Source organism: Oncorhynchus mykiss, chromosome 7 (assembly GCF_057628025.1).
Source record: "Oncorhynchus mykiss isolate SJ-2025 chromosome 7, ASM5762802v1, whole genome shotgun sequence".
NCBI classification, from domain to species: Eukaryota; Metazoa; Chordata; class Actinopteri; order Salmoniformes; family Salmonidae; genus Oncorhynchus; species Oncorhynchus mykiss.
In genome coordinates, this window is record NC_143028.1 from 63,409,280 (window position 1) to 63,435,914 (window position 26,635).

Here is a 26,635-nt window from a genome sequence, read left to right on the forward strand (position 1 = left end):
TTTATGTCTACCAGCATATCATGTGTGGAACTAGAGGCAAAAACAACTCTACATCACTTTTACTCCACACACAGAAAAACACATACAAACCTCTCCCTCCATTTGTCAAATCTGACCATAACTCTGTCCTCCTGATTCCTGCTAAGAAGCAAAAACAAACAGGAAGTACCAGTGGTGCGCTCAAAATGGACATGGTCTGATGAAGCGGATGCTAAACTACAGGACTGTTTCGCTAACGCAGACTGGAATATGTTCTGGGATTCATTAATAAGTGCATTGATGACATCTGCCCCAGTGACCGTATGTACATATTCCAACCAGAAGCCATGGATTACAGGCAACATCCGCACTGAGCTACAGGCTAGAGCTGCCACTTTCAAGGAGCAGGACGCCCTGTGACGAGCCATCAAACAGGCAAAGCGTCAATACAGGACTAACATTGAATCTTACTACACTGGCTCTGACACTCTTCGGATGTGGCAGTGCTTGCAAACTATCATGGATTGCAAAGGGAAACCCAGCCACGAGCTGCCCAGTGACGAGAGGCTACATTGACCTTTTTTTGCACACACTTTTTTCTCTAATCACATACTCTGCTGCTAATGTTTATTATCTGTCACTTAATTCCTAGTTATCTGTACATACAGTATCTACCTCAAATACCTCAAACCCATGCACATCAACTCAGTACTGGTATCCCGTGTATCTAGCCAACTTAGTGTTACTCATTGTGTATTTATTATTACTTGTATTATTACGTGTTTAACTTCTCTATTATTTCTCTATTTTCTTTCTCTCTGCATTGTTGGGAAGAGCCCCAATAAGTAAGCATTTCACTGTTAGTCTACAGCTGTTGTTTATGAAGCATCAGACAAACAACGTTTCATTTTATTTTGATTTGGTTTGAATCTGATGTCATCCGACCTCTCACATTCTCTTCACTTCTAAACACCATTCTGCTGCACTAATTAATGTGCCGCACCGTGGCTGGCAAAGACATCCTGTTTAAAAATAACAGATTCAGGGAGGAGAAGGTGTGAGGAGGGAGGGAGGCACAAGACGAACAATACCTTTTTTGAAGTTCAAACTAAAGGAGAAATATGTTTTACCCTGTCTTGCAATCTCTGTGTGAAGCTCAGTTGAGCTCAAAACACAAACAGTGATCTGTCCACCTTCCTATCCACTCAGTATGACACTAAACCTACACTCCTATATCTTCCTCATAATCTTCATTATACACTCTAAAATAACAACACCCCACCACCCCAAATTCACAGTGGACCTCCTCCCTCAAACACCACATATTATTGCCTCCAGTGATGAGTTATAAAACAGAAGATGTGTGTCCTGTTTAATGGCTGTACATACTGCCATTTGTTTTGTGTTCCTCTAATTAAAAGCCACCATCTGGAACAAGGCTTAAAGGTCCAATGCAGTTTTTTTTTTAATCTCAATATCAAATCATTTCTGGATAACAATTAAAGGAAAGATTCACTCATTTTGAATGCTATATTATTTGTGTGCGTCTCTGAGCGATGTTCTAGCGAATCAAATAAAATCAAACTTTATTTGTCACATGCGCCGAATACAACAAGTGTAGACCTTACCATGAAATGCTTACTTACAAGCCCTTAATCAATTTACCGCCTGGTGATGTCACCAGACAGGCCAAAACTCCATCACACCACAACAGGAAGAAATGACAGCATGACTTAAGGAAAAAAGAGACAAAGTTAAGATTAAAACTTAGATTTGTTGTGACACATATATACAGTGAGAGCGCACCAATCAAGTGATATGATATTATGAAGAAATCACCATAGAGAAACCATATGTAATTATTATCTGTTCTATGTTAAAATAATTCCATTCTGTATGGACGATAGATGTGTGCTTGCTATACCTGGGAGACAAGGCGGCAGTTTTAATGTTCTAGAAGAAAACTGTAGCCTGCTAAGCACAGTCTGTGCCTTCCGTTGCTTTGAAATGACTACTTTGCACTTGGATCGTGTTCCTTATCTGTCAGATTATCCCTATATGTGGATTACAAAACAGTTCGCAAAGAAAGTTTCATGAGTGTGGATGCGCCTTCAAAAAAGTGTCTGTGTTGGGTTTATTGAAATGCATATTACTGAACTGATAAATCACCGACTACGTTCCCATAGTTTTTTCTTGCTATAAATCCTGTTTAATTTTGGGAGATATGTGATTATGTGATAGAGTGTGCAGAGTCTCTCAATATAATTTGCAGCATTTATTTATTAATATCCAGCACCTGCTTTAAGACATTTACGTAAATATGTAAAGGTTTATTTAAGTTGACAAATACAAATATTTTCACGACTATTCACATGGAGTATGGTGTTTACTTGTGAGGAGTTCACACAAAACCTTCTGTCTGAATACAAATACATGACCACAGAATGCTCAAACTAGTATACTGTCACGTTCTGACCTTAGTTGTTTTGTTATGTCTTTGTTTTAGTATGGTCAGGGCTTTAGTTGTCTATGTTCCTTTTTCTGTGTTTTGGGATTTCTGTGTTTGGCCTGGTATGGTTCTCAGAGGCAGCTGTCAATCGTTGTCCCTGACTGAGAACCATACTTAGGTAGCCTGGTTTCACTTCTGAGTTGTGGGTGATTATTTTCCGTGTCAGTGTTTTGAGTTGTGGGTGATTATTTTCCGTGTCAGTGTTTTGAGTTGTGGGTGATTATTTTCCGTGTCAGTGTTTTGAGTTGTGGGTGATTATTTTCCGTGTCAGTGTTTTGAGTTGTGGGTGATTATTTTCCGTGTCAGTGTTTTGAGTTGTGGGTGATTTATTTTCCGTGTCAGTGTTTTGAGTTGTGGGTGATTATTTTCCGTGTCAGTGTTTTGAGTTGTGGGTGATTATTTTCCGTGTCAGTGTTTTGAGTTGTGGGTGATTATTTTCCGTGTCAGTGTTTTGAGTTGTGGGTGATTATTTTCCGTGTCAGTGTTTTGAGTTGTGGGTGATTTATTTTCCGTGTCAGTGTTTTGAGTTGTGGGTGATTATTTTCCGTGTCAGTGTTTTGAGTTGTGGGTGATTATTTTCCGTGTCAGTGTTTTGAGTTGTGGGTGATTATTTTCCGTGTCAGTGTTTTGAGTTGTGGGTGATTATTTTCCGTGTCAGTGTTTTGAGTTGTGGGTGATTATTTTCCGTGTCAGTGTTTTGTTCCACTCGGAACTGTCTCGGTTTTGTTTTTTCACGTTGTAGTTTATTGTTTTGTTCAGTGTTCATTATTCTTATTAAAAACCAAGATGAACACTTACCACTCTGCGTATTGGTCCGATCCTTGCTACTCCTCCTCAGAAGAGGAAGAGGAAAGCCGTTACATATACAAACAGACCACCTCAGTAGACGTCTGTCAGGTACTGTGGAAAGACAGGTATGGGCAGTAAGAGTGTGCTGTAGAAATAGCCCCAACTCTGACCACTAAGAGCACCACTGTAACGACCATTGGTGGAAGAAGGTGAGGACCAAGATGCAGCGTGGTAAGTGTTCATCATTATTTTAATAAACTGAACACTAACTACAACAAGGAACAACCGACACAGCTCCGTCAGGTGCAAAACACACTGAACAGAAAATAACTACCCACAACCCATAGTGGGAAAACAGGCTGCCTAAGTATGGTTCTCAATCAGTGACAACGATTAACAGCTGCCTCTGATTGGGAACCATACCAGGCCAAAACCAGAAATACAAAACATAGAACAAAAACATAGAAAAAAGAACAGAACGCCCACCCTAGTCACACCCTGGCCTAACCAAAATAGAGAATAAAAAGCCTCTCTATGGCCAAGGCGTGACAACCACACATACAGATTCAATTTCTAGTTGTGGTGGGTTTACAGTAGCAACATAATTCATATAAAGCGCATCATGTTAATAATGTTATAAAATGTATAGGCTATGCCATTATCATTTGCACCCATGAATAAGTAAATTCCAAACAGATTAAATGTTTCTACTTGTGGTGGTTGGTTAGTAACAGCACAATTCATAAAACCTAAAGAGGATAATGGGAATTAAACTTTTCAGATGCTTTTATCATAATTTGGCACCTGAACTAGGTATCATTTAGACAATAGTTACACCTTGCATTAACATGTGGTTGTTGTCATCCAATCAAGATGATCCGGACACTACCTGATCGAGATTTGTTTCTTGTAGCTGGCATAGGTGTCACGCCCTGCCCATAGTAAGCTGTTTTTTTTCTCTGTGTTGGTTGGGGCGTGATAATACTTGGGTGGGTCAATTAGGTGTTTTTGTATTTCTATGGTGGCCTGATATGGTTCCCAATCAGAGGCAGCTGTTTAAAGTTGTCTCTGATTGGGGATCATATTTAGGTAGCCATTTCCTCATTTGTGTTTGTGGGATCTTGACTATGCCTGTCAGCATTATTTTGTATAGCGGCATGTTTCGGTTGTGACTTTTGTTGGTGTTCGGTGTTTGTTCATTAAAAGAGAATGTAAGCATACCATGCTGCGCCTTGGTCTCATTCCAACGACGGACGTGACAGAAGATCCCACCAACAAAGGACCAAGCAGCGTGCCCAGGAGGAGGAGGTATCCTGGACTTGGGAAGAGATCCTGGATGGGAAGGGATCCTGGACTTGGGAGGAAATCCTGGCAGGACAGGAGTCGCCTAGGAACATGAGAGGACAGCAACAACGTCGAGGAGGAAGGCCACAGAAACCCCAATATTTTTTGGGGAGGAGGCACATGGAGCAGTCGGCGGAGCCGAGGAATGAACCAGAGCCAGTCAGAGAGTCGAGTGAGGAGCTCGACGCAAGATTCCGGAGAGAGATGCTGGCGTTGAGAGCTCTGTAGAGCAGGCGTGCTGAGGTGCTTGTCATCAGCCCGGTGCCACCTGTACTGGTCCCACGCATCAGGTCTCCAGTGCGCCTTCACAGCCCAGTGCGTCCTGTGCTAGCTTCCTGCACTTGCCGGGCTGGAGTGAGCATCCAGTCAGGAAGGGTTGTGCCAGCTCTGCGCTCTAGACCTCCAGTGCGCCTCCACAGTCCAGTACGTCCTGTGCCTCCTCTCTGCACTCGCCCTGATGTGCATGTCATCAGCCCGGTGCCACCTGTACCGGTCCGACGCATCAGGTCTCCAGTGGGCCTCCACAGTCCAGTACGTCCTGTGCCTCTTCCCCGCACTCGCCCTGAGGTGCGTGCAATTCAGCCACGTGCCACCTGTACCGGTCCCACGCATCAGGCCTCCAGTGAGTCTCCACAGTCCAGAGCTTCCGGCGACAGTTCCCAGTCCCGAGCTTCTTCAGCGGGGGTTCCCAGTTCAGAGCGACGAGCTGCAGTCCAGAGCCTCCAGCGGGGGTTCCCAGTTCAGAGCCTCCGGCGATGATCCACGGTCCGGTGCCTCCAGCGACGAAGCCTCCAGCGACGGTCGGTGGTCCAGAGCCTCCAGCGACGATCTGCAGTAAAGAGCCTTCAGCAGGGATTCTCAGTCCGGAGCCTCTGGTGACGATCCATGATCCGGTGCCTCCAGCGACGACCCACGGTTCGGAGCTTCCGGCGATGATCACCGCACCAGAGCCGCCATGGATGAAGACGTATCTGGGAGCGGAGTGGGTACTTCGTCCCGCACCGGAGCCGCTCCCGACACCCTGCGTCATCCATCATAGATTCCCACCCAGACCCTCCCCTATTGAGACAGGTGTTGCGGTCGGAGTCCGCACCTTTGGGGGGGGGGGGGTACTGTCACGCCCTGACCATAGTAAGCTGTCTTTTCTCTGTGTTGGTTGGGGCGTGATAGTGACTTGGGTGGGTGGGTGGGTCATCTAGATGTTTTTGTATTTCTATGGTGGCCTGATATGGTTCCCAATCAGAGGCAGTTGTTTATTGTTGTATCTGATTGGGAATCATATTTAAGTAGCCATTTCCTCATTTGTGTTTGTGGGATCTTGACTATGTGTAGTTGCCAGTCAGCATTATTTTGTATAGCTTCACGTTTCGTTTGTTCATTTTGTTGTTGTTTTCGGTGTTTATTCATTAAAAGAGAATGTATGCATACCACGCTGCGCCTTGGTCTCATTCCGACAACGGATGTGACAATAGGTGTGTCTGTGACGGCCAATACAGCATGGCTTGGAAGCATTAGCATCCAGGATCCCCCAAAAAGTTTTAGAAATGGTAATAAAATGTGTCTCTTATCTGCACACTGTGTTCGCATTGAGACCAGATTCCATGGTCCCTCCCTATATGCAAATAAATCCAACCTGCCTTGGACCTACCCCTATGACACAAGCTATATAAATTGACAGAAAATGACACACTTTTATAGTCAATAGTTGTATACTCTCATAATTACAGCCTACTTTTGTTATCCAATGTTTTAAGACTTGGTGTAATACTGTCCCGATAACCTCAACCTGTTCACAGCTGTACATATAAATATTCTGTGAAACCTTCCCATCACTCAAAAAGTCAACAGACAAACGAGCTGAGTATCTGAATGTGTACAATTACAATTAATGCACAGCATAAATAAAAATGACACTTAGGCACCAATGCACACAGCAGAAACAGAAACCGGTTAAGTTAGGGTACCATCTCCGAATGGTTCAACGCATTTATCCAAAAAGGTTTCTGTACAGGTTTGATCTTTACACATGGATGTTAACATACGTTGACTTTATATTATTGTCATCTTGTATTGAAAGTAACCTTCGACATTGCTATTTTGTGAAGTTGTCTCCACCTCTATTTTAACGCAACGCTAACTTCCACAACAATGCTGTTTGAGAAACACCTGCCTTCTCCAGTGGCAGATAATCATATGTACTGAACATGTTGGGAAAAGGTCAGCTCTTTGTTTTACTACGAATGATTTGCAATCGTGGAAGTGGCCTCGCTCATGCTTTAAAGCTATGCATCAGTTCGGACATCTTCTGCACTTCATTGCTAGCGATTTATCTGGAAAACCCTTTTTTCTCTCATACTGTACTTCTATGAGTTATCTAATTTCGATTTAACTGTGGCATCCGACCACAATGTCAGTAGGCACTTGGATTCCAACACCATGATCTTAATTCTGGAACAATTGTAGAGGTATCATAACCCACAATTACTAGCTCAACTGGCCGGTGTGATTTCTTTTTAGAGGGCGGGAGAACCGTCACAGAAAGATTTATAAGCTTTTGCTGTCAGGATTTGTTTACACTTCAAGGATATTCGTAAAAGATGCTTCTTTGACTACACTTCCAGTCTAAAGGGTTTTTCTGTATTTTCACTATTTTCTACATTGTAGAATAAAAGTGAAGACATCAAACTATGAAATAACACATATGGAATCAATGTAGTAACAAAAAAAGTATTAAACAAATCCAAATATATTTTAGATTTGAGATTCTTCAAATAAGCCACCCTTTGCCTTGATGACAGCATTGCAAACTCTTGACATTCTCTCAACCAGCTTCACCTGGTTGAGTACTCACATATGCTGAGCACTTTTTGGCTGCTTTTCCTTCACTCTGCGGTCCGACTCATCCCAAACCATATCAATTTGGTTGAGGTCAGGGGATTGTGGAGGCCAGGTCATCTGATACAGCACTCCATCACTCTCCTTCTTGGTCAAATAGCCCTTACACAGCCTGTAGAAGTGTTGGGTCATTGTCCTGTTTTTTAATTGATCTGTTATTTTACCAGGTAAGTTGACTGAGAACACATTCTCATTTACAGCAACAACCTGGGGAATAGTTACAGGGGAGAGGAGGGGGGTGAATGAGCCAATCGTAAACTGGGGATTATTAGGTGATCGTGATGATTTGAGGGCCAGATTGGGAATTTAGCCAGGACACCAGGGTTAACACCCCTACTCTTACAATAAGTGCCATGGGATCTTTAATGACCTCAGAGAGTCAGGACACCCGTTTAACGTCCCATACGAAAGACGTCCCTACACAGGGCAGTGTCCCCAATCACTGCCCCGGGAATTGGGATATTTTTAGACCAGTGGAAAGAGTGTCTCCTACTGGCCCTCCAACACCACATCCAGTAGTATCTAGTCTCCCATCCAGGGACTGACCAGGACCAACGCTGCTTAGCTTCAGAAGCAAGCCAGCAGTGGTATACAGGGTGGTATGCTGCTGGCATACACAAATGATAGTCCCACCATGCCCAAACCAGATGGGATGGCGTATTGCTGCCTTGAATTATAAATAAATCACAGAAAGTGTCATCAGCAAAGCACATCCACACCTCCTCTTCCATACTTCCCAGTGGGAAATACAATTGCAATGCAGAGATCATCCATTCACCCACACCGCAACACACAAAGACACGGTGGTTGGAACCAAAAATCTCCAATTTGGATTCCAGACCAAAGGACACATTTCCACGGGTCTAATGTCCATTGGTCGTTTCTTGCCGCAAGCAAGTCTCTTCTTCTTATTAGTGTCCTTTAGTAGTACCAAACTACTAAAAGTGGCAGTAATAAAACCTCTTGAAAAAGCCAAACCTTGACCCAGAAAATATTGAAGAAACTATCGGCCTATATCGAATCTTCCATTCCTCTCAAAAAAGCTGTTGCGCAGCAACTCACTGCCTTCCTGAAGACAAACAATGTATACAAAACGCTTCAGTCTGGTTTTAGACCCCATCATAGCACTGAGACTGCACTTGTGAAGGTGGTAAATTACCTTTTAATGGCATCAGACCGAGGCTCTGCATCTGTCATCGTGCTCCTAGACACCATTGATCACCACATTCTTTTGGAGAGATTGGAAACCCAAATTGGTCTAATTTGTTTTCACTATATATTTTTACCTCTTGGGGATGTCATTCGAAAACATATTGTTAACTTTCACTGCTATGCGGATGACACACAGCTGTACATTTCAATGAATAATGGTGAAGCCCCAAAATTGCCCTCGCTAGAAGCCTGTGTTTCAGACATAAGGAAGTGGATGGCTGCAAACGTTCTACTTTTAAACTCGGACAAAACAGAGATGCTTGTTCTAGGTCCCAAGAAAAAAAGAGATCTTCTGTTGAATCTGACAATTAATCTTAATGGTTGTACAGTCATCTCAAATAAAACTGTGAAGGACCTCTGCGTTACTCTGGACCCAGATCTCTCTTTTGACGAACATATCAAGACTGTTTTAAGGACAGCTTTTTTCCATCTACGTAACATTGCAAAAATCAGAAACTTTCTGTCTAAAAATGATGCAGAAAAATTAATCCATGCTTTTGTTACTTCTAGGTTAGACTACTGCAATGCTCTACTTTCCGGCTACCCGGATATAGCACTAAATTGCTAAATACGGCTGCTAGAATCCTGACTAAAACCCCAAAATTTTATCATATTACTCCAGTGCTAGCCTCCCTAGACTGGTGTCCTGTTAAGGCAAGGGCTGATTTAAAGGTTTTACTGCTAACCTAGAAAGCATTACATGGGCTTGCTCCTACCTATCTCTCTGATTTGGTCCTGCGGTACATACCTACACGTACGCTACAGTCACAAGACGCAGGCCTCCTAATTGTCCCTAGAATTTCTAAGCAAACAGCTGGAGGCAGGGCTTTCTCCAATAGAGCTCCATTTTTATGGAATGGTCTGCCTACCCATGTGAGAGACGCAGACTCGGTTTCAACCTTATCCTGTCTTATCTGGTGTCCTGCGTGAATTTAAGTATGCTCTCTCTAATTCTCTCTTTCTCTCTTTCTTTCTCTCTCTCGGGGGACCTGAGCCCTAGGATCATGCCTCAGGACTACCTGGCTTGATGACTCCTTACTGTCCCCAGTCCACCTGGCCGTGCTGCTGCTCCAGTTTCAACTGTTCTGCCTGCGGCTATGGAATCCTGACCTGTTCACCGGACGTGCTACCTGTCCAGACCTGCTGTTTTCAACTCTCTAGAGACACCAGGAGTGGTAGAGAAACTCTGAATGATTGGCTATGAATTGCCAACTGACATTTACTCCTGAGGTGCTGACCTGTTGCACCCTCGACAACTACTGTGATTATTATTATTTGACCATGCTGGTCATTTATGAACATTTGAACATCTTGGCCGTGTTCTGTTATAATCTCCACCCAGCACAGCCAGAAGAGGACTGGCCACTCCTCATAGCCTGGTTCCTCTCTAGGTTTCTTCCTAGGTTTTGGCCTTTCTAGGGAGTTTTTCCTAGCCACTGTGCTTCTACACCTGCATTGCGTGCTGTTTTGGGTTTTAGGCTAATTTCTGAACAGCACTTTGAGATATCAGCTGATGTACAAAGGCCTATATAAATACATATATTTATTGGTAACTCTATTGAACTTATCCTCTGCAACAGAGAACTCTGGATCTTCCATTCCCATTGGCGGACCTCATGAGAGGCAGTTTCATCATTGTGGTTGATGGTTTTTGTGACTGTGCTTGAAGAATCCAGAAAGTTCTTGAAACACTCCGGATTGACTGATTTTCATTCCTTCAAGTAATGATGGACTGTCGTTTCTCTTTGCTTATTTGCACTGTTCTTGCCATAATATGGACTTGGTCTTTTACCAAATAGGGCTGTTTTCTGTATATCCACCACCTTGTCACAACACAACTGATTGACACAAACGCATTAAGAAGTAAAGAAATTCCACAAATGAACTTTTAACAAGGCACACATACTAATTTAAATGCATTCCAGGTGACTACCTCATGAAGCTGGTGAAGAGAATGCCAAGAGTGTGCAAAGATGTCCTCAAGGCAAAGAGTGGCTATTTGAAGAATCTCAAATATAAAATATATTCTGATTTGTGTAACACTTTTTTGGTTACGACATGATTCCATATGTGTTATTTCATAGTTTGATGTCTTCACAGTAAAGAAGAATCCATGAATGAGTAAGTGTTCTAAAACTTTTGACCGGTATTGTACCTCCGGAGGTGGTCAGGAAGATCTAATCACAATCAGTTCACAATTAATATTTTGCTTCTCTACACCTGTCGACAAATGTGGGCACAATCAGAATGTGGACAAGATCTGGACAACTGACGCATGTTAGAACCAGGTATAAACGGGGATCCTGTCATCAGTGATGCTTCACCCCAAGTCTCATCCAGATGGCCATACAACCTTTTCACATCAGTGTGAGAAAAACCAGCTAATCTATACGGAATGATGCTATGCCATGTGCTCTCTGTCTGAGTGTCCTGTTATAGCCTATGGATACATCCCAAATGGAACCCTTTTCCCTATATAGTGCACTACTTTTAATAGGGCTATGGTCAAAATTAGCGCACTATAAAGGGAATAGGGAGTTCCATTTGGGATGCAAAATGGTTCCATTTGGGATGCAAAATGCTTTTAATCTGGGCAGTAAATGACTGGGTAATAGCACAAACAGAAGGCCAGCACATCACACAACCCCCTCTCAGGCAGCAGTTGGCACCAGTGACATGCATCCAGGCTGAGGCAGCATCGCTGCATCATCCCCCCATCCCTAGTCAGGTGGACAGGTCTGTGCCAAGATTCTGTGTTTCTATGTGGCCCTGTTACACCCCACAGATGGGAAAAGCAAAGCTATTCCTCTGAAGGATGCAGGCAGAATCACAGAACTAACTAAATAACATTCTAAATGAGTGTTATATTGTATCTATGGGCAGCGCTCTCCAGGGGTGTCATTTCAAATCATTTCAAATAAAATAAAATAAAAACCTAATCAAATTTTATCTGTCACATACGAATACAACAGTGAAATGCTTACTTACTTAACCAACAATGCAGTTTTAAGAAAATACCTACAAAAAAGTAAGAGATAAGAATAACAAATGATTAAAGAGCAGCAGCAAATAACAATAGCAGGGCTATATACAGGGGGTACCGGTACAGAGTTAATGTGTGGGGGCACCAGTGTCGAGGTAATTGAGGTAATATAGTTATTAAAGTGACTATGCATAGATAATAACAGAGTAGCAGCGTTCCGGGGGGGGGGGGGGGGGGGGGGGCTGGAGTCTTTGGCAATTATTTGGGCCTTACTCTGACTGCCTGTTATAGAGGTCATGGATGGCAGGAAGCTTGGCCCCAGTGATGTACTGGGCAGTATGCACTACCCTTTGTAGTGCCTTGCAGTCGGAGGCCGAGCAGTTGCCATACCACGCAGGGTGCAGCTTCTACCCTCAATTAATGCTCTCGATGGTGCAGTTGTAAAACCTTTTGAGGATCTGAGGACCCAGGCCAAATCTTCTAGGTTTTGTCGTGCCCACTTTTGTCGTGCCCACTTCACAACTGTCTTGGTGGGCTTGGACCATGTTAGTTTGTTGGTGATGTGGACACCAAGGAACTTGAAGCTCTCAACCTGCTTCACTATAGCCCCATCGATGAGAATGGGGGCGTGCTCGGTTCTCCTTTTCCTGTAGTCCACAATCATCTCTTTTGTCTTGATCACGTTGAGGGAGAGGTTGTTCTCCTTGCACCACACAGTCTCATTGTTGTCAGTGATCAGTCCTACCACTGTTGTTTCATCAGCAAACTTAATGATGGTGTTGGAGTCGTGCCTGGCCGTGCAGTCATGAGTGAACAGGGAGTACAGGAGGGGACTGAGCACGCACCCCTGAGGGGCCCCTGTGTTGAGGATTAGCGTGGACGGATGTTTGTTACCTACCCTTACCACCTGGGGGCGGCCCTTCAGGATGTCCAGGATCCAGTTGCAGAGGGAGGTGTTTAGTCCCAGGGTCCTTAGCTTAGTGATGAGCTTTGAGGGCACTATGGTGTTGAACGCTAAGCTGTAGTCAATTAATAGAATTCTCACGTAGGTGTTACTTTTGTCCAAGTGTGAAAGAGTAGTGTGGAGTGCAATAGAGACTGCATCATCTGTGGATCTGTTGGTGCGGTATGCAAATTGGAGTGGGTCTATGGTTTCTGGGATAATGGTGTTGATGTGAGTCAGGACCAGCCTTTCATGGCTACAGAAATGAGTGCTACGGGTTGGTTGTCATTTTGGCAGGTTACCTTAGTGTTCTTGGGCATAGGGACTATGGTGGTCTGCTTGAAACATGTTGGTATTACAAACAGGGAGAGGATGAAAATGTCAGTGAAGACATTTGCCAGTTGGTCAGCGCAAGCTCGGAGTACAAGTGATGGTAATCCGTCTAGCCCTGTGGCCTTGTGAATGTTCTCCTGTTTAAGGGTCTTACTCACATTGACTGCGGAGAGCATGATCACACAGTCGTCCGGAACAGCTAATGCTCTCATGCATGTTTCAGTGTTACTTGCCTCGAAGTGATTATAGAAGTTATCTGGTAGGCTCGTGTCACTGGGCAGCACGCGGCTGTGCTTCCCTTTGTAGTCTGTAATAGTTTGCAGGCCCTGCCACATCCGACAAGCGTCAGAACCGGTATAGTACGATTCGATCTTAATCCTGTATTGCCGCTTTGCCTGTTTGATGGTTCGTCTGAGGACATAGTTGCATTTCTTACAAGCTTCCGGGTTAGAGTCCCACTTCTTGAAAGCAGCAGCCCTACCCTTTAGCTCAGAGCGAATGTTGCCTGTAATTCATGGCTTCCGATTGGGGTATGTACGTACAGTCACTGTGGGGACTACATCCTCGATGCACTTATTGATAAAGCCAGTGACTGATGTGGTGTACTCCACAATGCCATCTGAAAAATCCTGGAATATATTCCAGTGCTTCATCTGACCAGTTTTTTATAGACCGAGTCACTGGTGCTTCCTGCTTTAATTTTTGCTTGTAAGCAGGAATCAGGAGGATAGAATTATGGTCAGATTTGCCAAATGGAGAGCGAGGGAGAGCTTTGAACGTGTCTCTGTGTGTGGAGTAAAGGTGGTCTAGAATGTTTTTCCCTCTGGTTGCACATAACATGCTGATAGAAATGAGGTAAAACTGATTTAAGTTACCCTGCATTAAAGTCCCTGGCCAGTAGGAGCGCCACCTCTGGATGAGCGTTTTCCTGTTTGCTTATACATATATTATATCCGTACATGTATACAGCTCAATGAGTGCGGTTTTAGTGCCAGCATTGGTAGACAGCTATGAAAAATACAGATGAAAACTCTCTCGGTATAGTGTGGTCTGCAGCTTATCATGAGATACTCGTCAAGCAAAACCTCAAGACTTTCTTAGATATCGTGCACCAGCTGTTGTTTACATAAATGCATAGGCCCCCACCCCGTGTCTTACCAGAGGCTGCTGTTCTGTCCTGCCAATAGAGTGTATGTTCTGTCGTCGTTCCGTCACGACTCGGTGAAACATAAGATATTACAGTTTTTAATGTCCCATTGGTAGGATAAACGTGCTTTCAGTTCGTTCCATTTATTTTCCAGTGATTGAACATTAGCTAGCAGGACGGAAGGCAAGGGCAGATTAGCCACTCGTCGCCTGATCCTCACAAGGCACCCTGATCTCTTTCCGCAAAATCTCTTGTTTCCTTCTCCAGAGAATGACGGGGACCTGGGCCTGGTCGGGTGTCTGTATTATATCCCCCCCGTCCGACTCATTGAAGAAGAACTCTTCGTTCAGTTTGAGGTAAGCAATCGCAGTTCTAAAGCTCTTTTCGGTCATAAGAGAAGGTAGCAGTAACATTATGTACAAAACAAGATACGAACAACGTGAAAAAACAAACAAAATAGCATGGTTGGTTAAGAGCCGATAAGACTGCAGCCTTCCCCTCTGGTGCCATCACTAACCCCCACTGGCCCTGGTGGTGTCCATCTCACACACTATACTTTGCCTCTGATTCTGTGGCACAGTGGGACAGACTGGGTAAGCATAAACATATATACAAACATACCTGCCTCTATTTCTGTGGCACAGTGGGACTTACTGAGTAACATAAACACATATACAAACATCTCTGCCTCTGAGACACAGTGGGACTGAGTATATAAGCCTTCCTTCTGACAAAACCCACCACAGGTTCCTCAGTCATCACTACTCAAAAAGGAGTGAGGCAATAAAAGGAACCTGGAAGTATAGGGCCACTGCCAACAGAACATTGAACCCCAATTACATTATGACAGTACTGTAAGCATCTATTCTAATTCTAATCCATACGGAGACACTCAAAAGCTCAGTTTTTCCCAAAACCTTTGGTGACTGTCTAGTAAAGTGTCCCTCTCGTCACCCTTTCTCACACACGGTGAAGTATCCACTTCCTTTCAGCTCTCCTGTCACTGACTGTCACTGACCACAAAAGGGGCCGGGGATCCATAAATCTCTACTCTCTCAGTAGGGAGGCTTTGTGTTCACTGCTGCCTCAATTGACTAGACTGGAGTGTATAATGCAGTCCCTGCTGTGTAGTCTGGTGTTTCTGTAAAATACCACACTGAGAGGTATAGACCGGAATGCACTTTATATGGACACTGAACACAAGCATAAATCTTAAAAGTTAGAAATAGAATACAGAATAAAATAAAAGAATGCAGTCGCTGGAGGATGTCATAGTGAATGATCCTTTTCTGGATAACTTAATGACTTCACGAGCAGAAGCTTTATCATTCATTAAGCAAATAGAAACTACTGCTCTGCCTCATCACATCTGACAGAGAGTCATCTATCAAGGGATTTGTTATAACGTCCAGTGAAGACTCGTCATTTAGCGCTTGCTAGGAAGCATGGCAGAAGTGAATACTTTACTTGATAAATCACTCCAGAAGTAACTTGTCGTGGACTACGTCTGCTTCCCAAATGGCACCCTTTCCCCTATGTAGTGCACTACTTCTGACTAGAGCCCTATAGGCCCTGGACAAAAGTAGTGCACTACATCAGGAAAAGGGTGACATTTGGGAAGCAAACTATGTTTCACCAAGCCTTGGCACTTTACAAAAGCCTCCCCATGAAGTCACAGCTCATAAGTGTGATCATATTGTGATCTGATCCGTACATGTTTTGACTGGCATGGTGCTGATGGATTCTGTAGCAGACATGCTGCAACACTCCATGATGACACTTCTGTCTGTGGGATCACACAATACACACACACCCACATGCACAAACATTCACACAAACACATACACACACACGCATGCACACTGTACACACACACACACACACACCTCTCTATCAGCCCCATCGTTGACATAATCAATAACTAACAACGTCCCTCCCAGTGTAACGCCCGTCTCTGAATTATACAATTATTCACGCTGGCCTCCTCTCCTTTACGCCTAGTGCATCATGGGTAATTACAGTAGCCTAAACCCTGGGAGTGGAGAACAGGCATTAATTAAGTAGCTACGTCTCTGACTCCATGTCGCCGCAGGCTCCTCTTCATAGGTGTGGAGAAAGGTCAACGTTTCCCGCGTCGCGGATGGAAGTTATCGCGCTGACAATGTGATGGAGGTCCCTGTGAATGAATGCCGTGGCGGAGGAGAGCTTTAAACACCTACTGCAGGCAGCTACTGCAAGCCTCCCAGATTGATAATTATTCCAGCCCGACCAGAGCCAAAGAAAACTGTTAAAACTGGAGCTAGAAGAAAGTTCCTATGGCTCAGCGGAGGTAGGCAGCTAGCTGGGGATAGGATGCCATCCACTTCTGGTAACTGTTTTCTTCTTCTTTTTTAACGTTTTTTTTATATTAAAACTTCCTATTCAACGAGACAGCATCTCAAAGACATAGTGTACACACGTATAGACACAGCAACCCACTCAAACATAAACACACACAATCAAGCACACACACAGGCACACATGCACGCACACACACAAACAAAAGCAGTATGTGGAGTACTGACTAATGGAGAGGAACATGACAACATCTCAGCTGGAACCAATTAGTTAGAGAGCTTTGATTTGTCAGCAAGAGCTCAGAGCTCTATTCAATCTCTCTGTTTCAGCTCCATTCCTCTCTGTCGCTCGTGAAACCTGAATACTGATCAATGTCAGCATCAACATCCTGTAAGCAACACGTCTCTACCGGCACGTCTGACATATATCTACCAGCAGATATACAGTTGTAGGATCTTCATTTTGGCCAGTTTGCTACAGCAGGACAATAATCATGCAACAACAGGAATTGTGAATGAATTATATTATTAATTATGTGGATTATAATTCATGGCCATTTTTTGTAGGGGTTGATACATTTTGTGTTAGGGCAAATCAAGTCTGACATTTTAAAGTGGAAATTACAAACTTTAGAAGCCTTTTTAAACCTCAAATGAAGATCCATCTGTATGCAGGCATAGGCACAGAAAAAAAAAAGAATTCAACACCAGATACCTAATGTGCAAAGGAATAATTCTGTGTGGCTAACATGTAAAAAGACTGCATATCTGCATTGTCCAAGGCTCGTTTTGGAATCTGTGATGACTGAAAGAACCTGAACGAAACTTAGTCATCCTATCTGCTGGTGGGTACGGGTAGCCTACCTTACTGTTTGTAATTTGTCATATAGTCATAATCAAAAATCACATTGTATGTGGATTCATTCATAGTATGAATCACAAAAAAATGACACAATGGGGACACCTTAGACTGCTATGGGTGAGATGTGAGTCGACAAGGTGTAAAAGTGTGTAAAAGTACCTGTGTGGACCATAGACCATAGACTGTATAGAAATAACTGGACACAGTCATAACCAGCTAATGAATAGATTCCTATGAGAAACGTACCTGGATAGACACGTCGCTGTAGGAGCCCCCGATGACTCCAGATATGGCCAGAGGGACGTCATCCTGGATGGGGTTGGATCCGTCTGGGCAGATGAACCCCGGCTCATGCACCTTGGTGAGGGAGGCTCGTACGAACTCCAGGCTTTGCTCCAGAGCGTAGGTGTCCTTAGAGCAGGTGTCTAGGATGTGGGCTCCCAGCCTGAGTCCCGGCAGCAGCTGCTCGTCCGCGTTGATCTCATCCAGCGCTAACAGCATCGCCTCTAGTCTCTGGATCCCTCTCTGCTCGTTGATCTTCCCACAGTCCTCCGCCACCTCGCCCTTCTCATGCACCGGGAACAGACCGCCGATCACCAGGTCCCCATCGATGGTGATCTCCCTCTTGGTGGAAGGAGGGAATCTGTTGTTAGGGCTGGGCAGGGCCTCTGGAACGAGCAAGTCAAAGAGGAGCAGGTGGAGGGACCACCATGGGGCAGCCTTGGCCCAGAGCCCAGGACAGAGGAGGCCGGAGGTGGGCATGGTCAGGTCGGGTAGCTGAGATCAGTGTAGTGGGTGGTGGGTAGAGGAGTGGGACACAGGAGGTTCTTACAGGGGCTGAGGCTGGGTGAGGTCGATCGCTCTAGAGCCCTCTCTCGACACTCGTGGCATCTTGGTTACTCATTGCAAGTGGAGGAGAGAAGATGGAACAATATATCATTATTCATGTTACAGTGCATCAATATTGTGGTATTTCAGTCATAAAAGTAATTGATTCACATTTGTAATTCAAATAGTATTTTTTCCCCCTTTAAAATAAAATCATATAATTTATTCCAAACTATCACAGATGCTTTTTGCTCCTACTTCTCATGGGAGGAGGGTGTGAATATCCAGACTTTCCTCTCTACCTCCAGTCCAGTTTAAGGAGTAAAGGGAATAGATGGCTTCATTTCCCCATCAATCTTTCAACAACCTTTAAAGGTTGCTTACAGCTCTTCTATAAGAGCTATATCTTAAAGACTGGCTACTGGCTGTCGTGGCTCTCGGAGCATTCCTCAAGCAGCACTTCATCCCTGCAACTTGTCTTGGGCCACACAACCAGACTGTCAGCCATCTCAACAGATGAGTGAGTGTGTCACCCTTCCCCGGCAAGCCACTGTGTGTGTGTGTGTGCGTGTGTGCGTGTGCGCGTGCGTGATTACATACATGTTGGAGACAAGAAGCACTGGATTATTTTACTACTCTGCATGGATTTCACAGCACCCCATTCTACTGCCCTCTAGCTCTAAGACATTTAAATACCTTCATTCTCCCATTTTTTACTAATTCCTCATATATTTTTTATATCTCTCTCTCTCACACACACACACTGTCTGTCTGTCTGTCTGTCTGTCTGTCTGTCTGTCTGTCTGTCTTTCTGTCTGTCTGTCTGTCTGTCTGTCTGTCTGTCTGTCTGTCTGTCTGTCTGTCTCTCTCTTCCATCTCACTCTTTCTACTATGTTGCTCATAATGATGCTTCAGTTAAAGGACCGCTGGTTAATGAGGTCCCTGTTAGCCTTATAGTCTTGTCTGCGTCTTAAATGGCACCATATTCTCTACATAGTGTGCTACTTTTGAACAGGGTTCATAGGGCCCTGGTCAGAAATAGTGGACTATGTAGGAAATAAGGTGCTATTTGGGATGCACAATTTGTAATCTGTCCTTTATAATGCTCACTGAGCATGTTAACCTTTCCATGTGTTTGTGCCCTTCATTAAAATATGTTAGAAAGTCAAATTCTGGGCAGTCCAATTGATCATCTATGTGTGTAATTTCTTGATAGATATCACACCCTTAAAGTCTTTCCTGACTACCCAGACTCCTTGCTCTGATCAAGCTCTATGCCACGCCCATGGACGTTAGTTTCTTCTAAGCAATGAGTCTAGATCTGAGTACCTCCCCAACGCTTCACAGAATGCTTACACATTGGGACCATCTGATTGGTCCAGAAACCAATGGGTTGGGCCAGAGCTACAACACACGTGGGTAAAGACGCGGTTTGAAAACGTGTCATTGACTTTGACACTCTGATTGGTTATAGACGATCCAATCGCTGATCACTTTGTTTTGTACAACGCCCCTCGTCACCACAAACGACTTCAATGATGGCAATCTCAGATTGAAGAATGTAGCGAGCATAGAGCAGTGGAATAATTTAGTTTGAGTCGTCAGGCTATGCATTTTCCACTGGTTTATTGATAGTATTTCTTAGCAATAGCAGTTGGAAAGCCTCTGCTCTTAAAAAAAAAGGTCAGAACATTTACAGTGGTCATAGCCTACTTCAAGTGAAGCTAATCGAAGAAGAATCAGTAATGAAAAAGCTGGATCAAACATTTACAGTATAGCATCATGGAGTATGAACCATATTACCCAAGAACTATCATCAGCTTGCCGTGCCTTACAAAGAGATTGTAACTCTTGGAAGGGCTCTCTTCTTCGCTAACTGAGGTTGCCATGGAAACATTGTGGGTAAAAAAAGAGGATGGTGGTATTGGTGGTGGGGGAGGGGTAGTGGGCAGTATGACAAGAGTGTTGCTGAAATAAATTCTCACCATATTGAGGTTATATATCTGGTCTGTTAGGGATTGAAAGTATATTTTGATTGGAGGTACAGGGAGAAGGAGAGAGAGATAAGGAGAGGGATAAAGAGGGAGAGAGTGATACATGGGTTTGTCAAACAAAGCACTGAAGCATTTGTAATGAATAGGAAAATATATTGAGAGAATATTATCTTGATATTCACAAATAGACGTTCAGGATATAAATTAATGACCATTTAATATAGACTCAACTGTGAGCAAAAGAAAGATGAGAGCAGGCTCCCTGTATAGGATATAAAGGAGTGCGTCCTAACTAGCATCCTATTCCTTATAGTGCACTACTTTTAACCAGGGCCTATAGGGAATAGTGTGCCATTTAGGATGCAAGAACAGTAGTGATCAACACGTTATCAACAAGAAACAATCAATTTACACTAAGGAAGCATATAAGGAAGTAGTCTGACACATTAGTCTGACACACTTTATCTTGTGATTTCTATTTCACAATCAACATTCAATTTCAAACTATGATTGATTATCGGAGATATTTCTGAAGGAAAGCTGAGGTAATCAGTCACATTAGCTGCTGGACACCACCTCTTCACCGATGGGAGATAGTAGCTATAGCTGTTAGTTGAAGGTGTGGCTGGTCTTTCAATCAACCATCTCACTCATAGGGGAGAGTGGGGTGAAGTTGAGCAAAAGGGGTAAATTCAATTGAGCCACCCTTGTTTCTAGAAAACCATACACAAATTGAATAATTTGACCAAATATTTAGGAAGTAGTCATCATTTCATGGAGTCTGTGAAGGATGAAACCACATGGGAAAAGTGGTAAGCAACTTCAATTAATTTATTGTGTTAGAGGTTTCATGATGCTTGTATCTAAACCAAAGTACATACTTTTAAGATTGTTCTATACATCAGTTGGGGTCTCTGTAGGCTTCAATAAGAGGTTCTTAACCTAGCATGAACGTGCATCCTTGTAGCTGGGTGGGCTAATATAGTAAAAATGTTTGCGTTGGGGTAAGTTGAGCCAATGGCTATGGGGTAAGTTGAGCTAATGGTTGAGCCAATGGCTATGGGGTAAGTTGAACTAATGGTTGAGCCAATGGCAAGTTGAGCATATTAAAGTGTTTTCTTTCCAGGCGTAATGCAAAGCATTATCTCTGGGATATGAGGTACAGTAATAACAGGGCCTGGCCTATGTTAAACATTTTTTTTAACGTTTGTTAAGCCTGTATTAAAAGATGCTTAAAAATATAAAAAGACAAAACACGATTGGGATTGTGTTGAATTGTGTTCTGGAAATAAAGATAGACATGTTTTTTTTTAAGACCGTAGTGGTAATATTTAATTCTGTACAGAAATGTGTATGCGACTTAACTTACCCTGTCCTGCAGATCAACTTAACCCATACCTGGGTTAAGAGACCACTTTTTTTGACAAGCTAACCTTTTGCCATCAGAACAGCCTCTATTCCTCAAGGCATGGACTCAACAAGGTGTCAAAAGTGTTCCACAGGGATGCTAGCCCATGTTGACTCCAATCCTTCCCACAGTTGTTGCAAGTTGGCTGGATGTCCTTTGGGTGGTGGACAATTCTTGATACATACGGGAAACTGTTGAGAGTGAAAAACCCAGCAGCGATGCAGTTCTTGACACTAACCGGTGGACCTGGCACCTTCTACCATACCCCGTTCAAAGGCATTTAAATATTTTGTCTTGCCTATTCACCCTCTGTCTCAATTGTCTCAAGGCTTAAAAATCATTATTTAACCTGTTTCCTCCCCTTCAGCTACACTGTTTGAAGTGGATTTAACAAGTGACATCAATAAGGGATCATAGCTTTCACCTGGATTCACCTGGTCAGTCTATGTCATGTTTTGTATATCAGTGTATATGTAAATATATATGTTAGAAGGAATACTATATTTCCCTTAAAGGAGTGATGCTGAATGTAAAAAAAGGCTCAACTTACCCCACTCTACCCTACATGCTGTTGCTGAACCTTACCGGTTATAAATACATAATCTCAACCAGTTTTGCAGTTGAATTGATGTCCTGTCGACCAGTTTTGTTCACTGGTATAGGCTATAAGGGTACGGATGTTGATCAACTTTGCCTAGCTCTGATCCATTATAGTAGACATTATAGAGAAGTTCATGTAACACTGTTTGTCATGACAAACTTCTTAATCTTAAACATTTTCTAAATAACGTAGTGCAGTACACTGTGTAATGTAAAACTTCCCTATCAAAGTACTTTGCATTTCTAGTACAGAGGGAATGTGCCCATCTACTCCTATAGCTAGGCTAAAGTTAGTAGTAATTTATGCTCACAGTGTGAATATGTAACATATATCATTTCCTGTCACTCTTCCTGTGTGTGGGCCCCTGGTGCATCTCTTGTGTGTGTGCGTGCGTGTGTGCGTGATAGTATTCAGCCACACCCCAGCAGCAGACACAGCAACAGGCAATGATGCAAATTAGCCGGAACAAGTGCAATGATTGCTGCTGAATATGCCATCTCTACAGAAACTCACCACTACGTAAGGGATAATCAACGAGGGGCTATGCATTCTATGGAAAATAATGAACGACGTTAAAGGTGTTCCACAACGCCCTAGCGGAGAATGCATAGAGCCCCGAGTTGATTATCCCTTTATATGCTATAATTTAAATCATTTTCTCTAGAAATGTGTTCATTTGCTGGTAGAAATTTATTAGAAACCCACTGAAGTAGCTACCAAGTTTACAAGATAGCTACAGTAGTTGCCTTGGTATCCAAACAAACAGACGTTAGCTAACCAAACCATCAGTCCTAGGTTGCTATTATAAAAATTGAATTCAACAATGCCAATACTGTTTTCAATTCAACTTTTGCTTTCAAAAGCAGCTTGAATATAAAACATGTAAGAATGAACTATAGCCATTGAATTCTACAATGCTGATATAACATGCATTATAGGGAAATAATGCACGCTCTAGAATGCCCTTCAAGCCAATCAGATATGAATACTCAACAATGCTAGATAAATTCCAAATATATAAATGTCTTTATAAACTGGGCGGTTCGAGCCCTGAATGCTGATTGGCTGACAGCCGTGGTATATCAGACCGTATACCACAGGTATGACAAAACATTTATTTTTACTGCTCTAATTACCTTATTAACCAGTTAAAAAAAATAAAAGAGCAATAAAGCACCTCGTGGTTTGTGGTATATGGCTAATGCGTCGTGCCTACGAACAGCCCTTAGCCGTGGTATATTGACCATATACCACACCCCCTCGTGCCTTATTGCTTTGCCCAGGGGCAGAACGCTAGATTTTTACCTTGTCTGCTTGGGGATTCGATTGTGTGTAGAGTGCGTGTCTTATCATGTGTATGTGTAAGCTTGTGTCTGTGCCTGTGTGTATGTCTCTTCACAGTCCCCGCTGTTCCATAAGGTGTATTTTTATCTGTTTTTTAAATCTGATTCTACTGCTTGCATCAGTTATCTGATGAGGAATAGAGTTCCATGTAGCCATGGCTCTACGTAGTACTGTGTGCCTCCCATAGTCTGTTCTAGACTTTGGGATTGTGAAGAGACCTTTGGTGGCATGTCTTGTGGGGTGTGCATGGGTGTCCGAGCTGTGTGGTAGTAGTTTAAACAGACAGCTCTGCATTCAGCATGTCAATACTTCTCACAAAAACAAGTAGTGATGAAGTCAATCTCTCCTCTCCTTTGAGCCATGAGAGATTGACATGCATATTATTAATGTTAGCTCTCCATGTACATATAATCGTGCTGCCCTGTTCTGAGCCAATTGTAATTTTCTTAAGTCCCTCTTTGTGGCACCTGACCACTTGTCTGGACAGTAGTCCAGGCGTGACAAAACTAGGGCCTGTAGGACCTGCCTTATTGATAGTGTTGTTAAGAAGGCAAAGTAGTGTTTTATTATGGACAGACTTCTCCCAATCTTAGCTACTGTTCCATCAACATGTTTTGAAGTGACAGTTTACAATCCAGGTTACTCCAAGCAGTTTAGTCTCCTCAACTTGCTGAATTTCCACATTACTCATTACAAGATTAAGTTGAAGTTTAGGGTTTAGTGAATGATTTGTCCCAAATACAATGCTTTTAGTTTTAGAAATACTGTATATAGTCATACTTAAACATAGACACACTGGCTTCACTCAAAGCCAGTGGCATGTCGTTAGTAAAGATTGATAAAAGTAAGGGGCCTAGACAGCTACCCTGGGGAATTCATGATTCTACCTGGATTATGTTGGAGAGGCTTCCATTTTAAGAACACCCTCTGTGTTCTGTTAGACAGGTAACTCTTTATCCACAATATAGCAGGGGGTGTAAAGCCATAAAACATATGTTTTTCCAGCAGCAGGCTATAACCAATAATGTCAAAAGCCGCACTAAAGTCTAACAAGACTTCTCTGCCATGCATGTTGAATGTCCTTCCCTATAAGCGTGCTGAAAGTCTCTTGTCAATTTGTTTACTGTAAAATAGCATTGTATCTGGTCAAACACAATTTTTTCCAAACATTTACTAAGGGTTGGTAACAGGCTGATTGGTCAGCTATTTGAGACAGAAAAGGGGGCTTTACTATTATTGGGTTGCGTAATGACTTTTGCTTCCTTCCAGGCCTGAGGGCACACACTTTCTTGTAGGCTTAGATTGAAGATATGGCAAATAAGAGTGGCAATATTGTCCGCTATTGCCCTCAGTAATTTTCCATCCAAGTTGTTAGAACCAGGTGGGTTATCATTGTTGATAGACAATAATCATATTTTTCACCTCCACACTAGTTGTCAATATCAAAATTGAATTTGAGGTGATTCAAATCTTTTTACTATCATTCATTGTATAGTATCTTCTTCTTTGTGATTGGCATGGTGAGATCATGAAGCCTACATATATGCCAGCCAGATCCTTCTTCCTGCCTCATATTGTGCATTCCAATAATATCTCCTTTCTCTTGAAGTGTGTACTTCTTCACTTACCTTCATACATTTGAAGGATATGGCTGGTATATGACAACTCCCTCTAGCCAATGCCTAACACCAATCCAATGCTTAAAACTGTGTGGGGAGTAGTGAACAATTTATTGGGACTGAGCCACAGTCTTCCAGCATGAGCTATGGGGTCCAGGTGAGCCAAAAGAGTTTTATTGATGTTAGAAATCGAATCATCACGCTTGACTGTCTCTTGGACCAGATGGGTTCGGTGGGGGCTCTCAATTCGCCGAGCCCATCTGAGAATGGGAGTTTAATGGACAAATCAGTGCCAAGCAGGAAGACCAAGAAGGGACAGGAACTAGGTCAAGGTAAGGTCTAAGGACTGACTGGCATAGATGCTAAAAGTCCTAAAAAAAAGTATCCTACAAGTCTCCTACAGATATAGCATGCTGACACATTAATTTGGCTCAGTTATCCAACATTTTGATCCAAGAGTGGATTTTTGTCTGAAGAGATTTGGGGACACATAAGCTTGAAGATTGGAGGTAGGTAGAAATATCAAATTATATTAGTGACAAATATTTTTATTATTTATTTTTAAAAAATGATTTTTTTAACCCCCTTTTTCTCCCCAATTACGTGGTATCCAATAGTAGCTACTATCTTGTCTCATCGCTACAAGGGAGAGACAAAGGTCGAAAGTCATGCTTTGGATGTTTCGGCCCGTCACAGGAGTCGCTGGTGGGCAATGAGACAAGGGTATCCCTACCGGCCAAGCCCTCCCTAACCCGGACGACGCTAGGCCAATTGTCGCCCCACGGACCTCCCGGCCCTATTAGTGACAATATTAAGGAAACATTTGCCACTTAGCAGAGGCCGTACTTATCATTTTCCTGAAACAGGAGATAGAAAACAGACAGAGAAAACCAAGAGTAATTTGACGTGATTTGGAGCTACTGCTACAACCGTCGACGCTCGCTCAGCCTCCTCTTAGTTCTTAGGTATCTTCTATCAGGCCTTGATCACATTAAATCTGGCTCGTGGCAGAATCGGCCGTCACGATTGCACTCGGCAGCCAAGAGAACCGTTTCCTCCCTACCCAGCTGTCTCTGCACAATTATTCCCTGTGAAACAGGAGTTCAAAAAGAGAAAACAGTGTGCCTTGCTCCGCTTTGAACCCTCAGGTAGCCAGATAGCACATACATACAGTACCCGCCCCACACCAGCCTCACATCACGTGCATGGAAAAGCTGTTTGTCTCTCCAACTCAGATCACTCTAGCAACATAGGCTACATTAGTCAACCGCCTCCAATACAATGTACCTCTATCTTGGATACAAATAACAACCAACTATTGAGTGACTAAGTACAGTTGTTGCTTTGAGCATGTGTTTCAACCAAACACAGGTCTTGAAGATCATACAGATGACAGTTGGTACAGTATAGTTCACTGGCTTCAACTGTACAAAGAGTCCCAATTAAGCTTCTGCTTGCATCAACTGTGGGCAGCAGAAGCGTGTGAATACATTGATGTAGAACAGTCTA

The 26,635-nt window shown here is 43.2% G+C and overlaps 1 protein-coding gene across 4 annotated transcripts in view; it reads right to left on the reverse strand.

Annotated features, from left to right (window-relative positions):
* Nucleotides 1–26,635, reverse strand: part of LOC110528350 (metabotropic glutamate receptor 2) — a 68,644-nt gene that overhangs the window by 36,643 nt on the left and 5,366 nt on the right. For 2 of the 4 annotated variants that reach the window (XM_036983941.2, XM_090241688.1), the window contains exon 2: nucleotides 17,579–18,223. In XM_036983941.2, coding sequence (XP_036839836.1) covers nucleotides 17,579–18,094 — 516 coding nt within the window. In that variant the 5' untranslated portion in view covers nucleotides 18,095–18,223. Of the gene's footprint in view, nucleotides 1–17,578; nucleotides 18,232–26,635 lie in introns of all 4 variants that reach the window. The other 2 variants (XM_090241690.1, XM_090241689.1) reach the window with 1 other exon arrangement.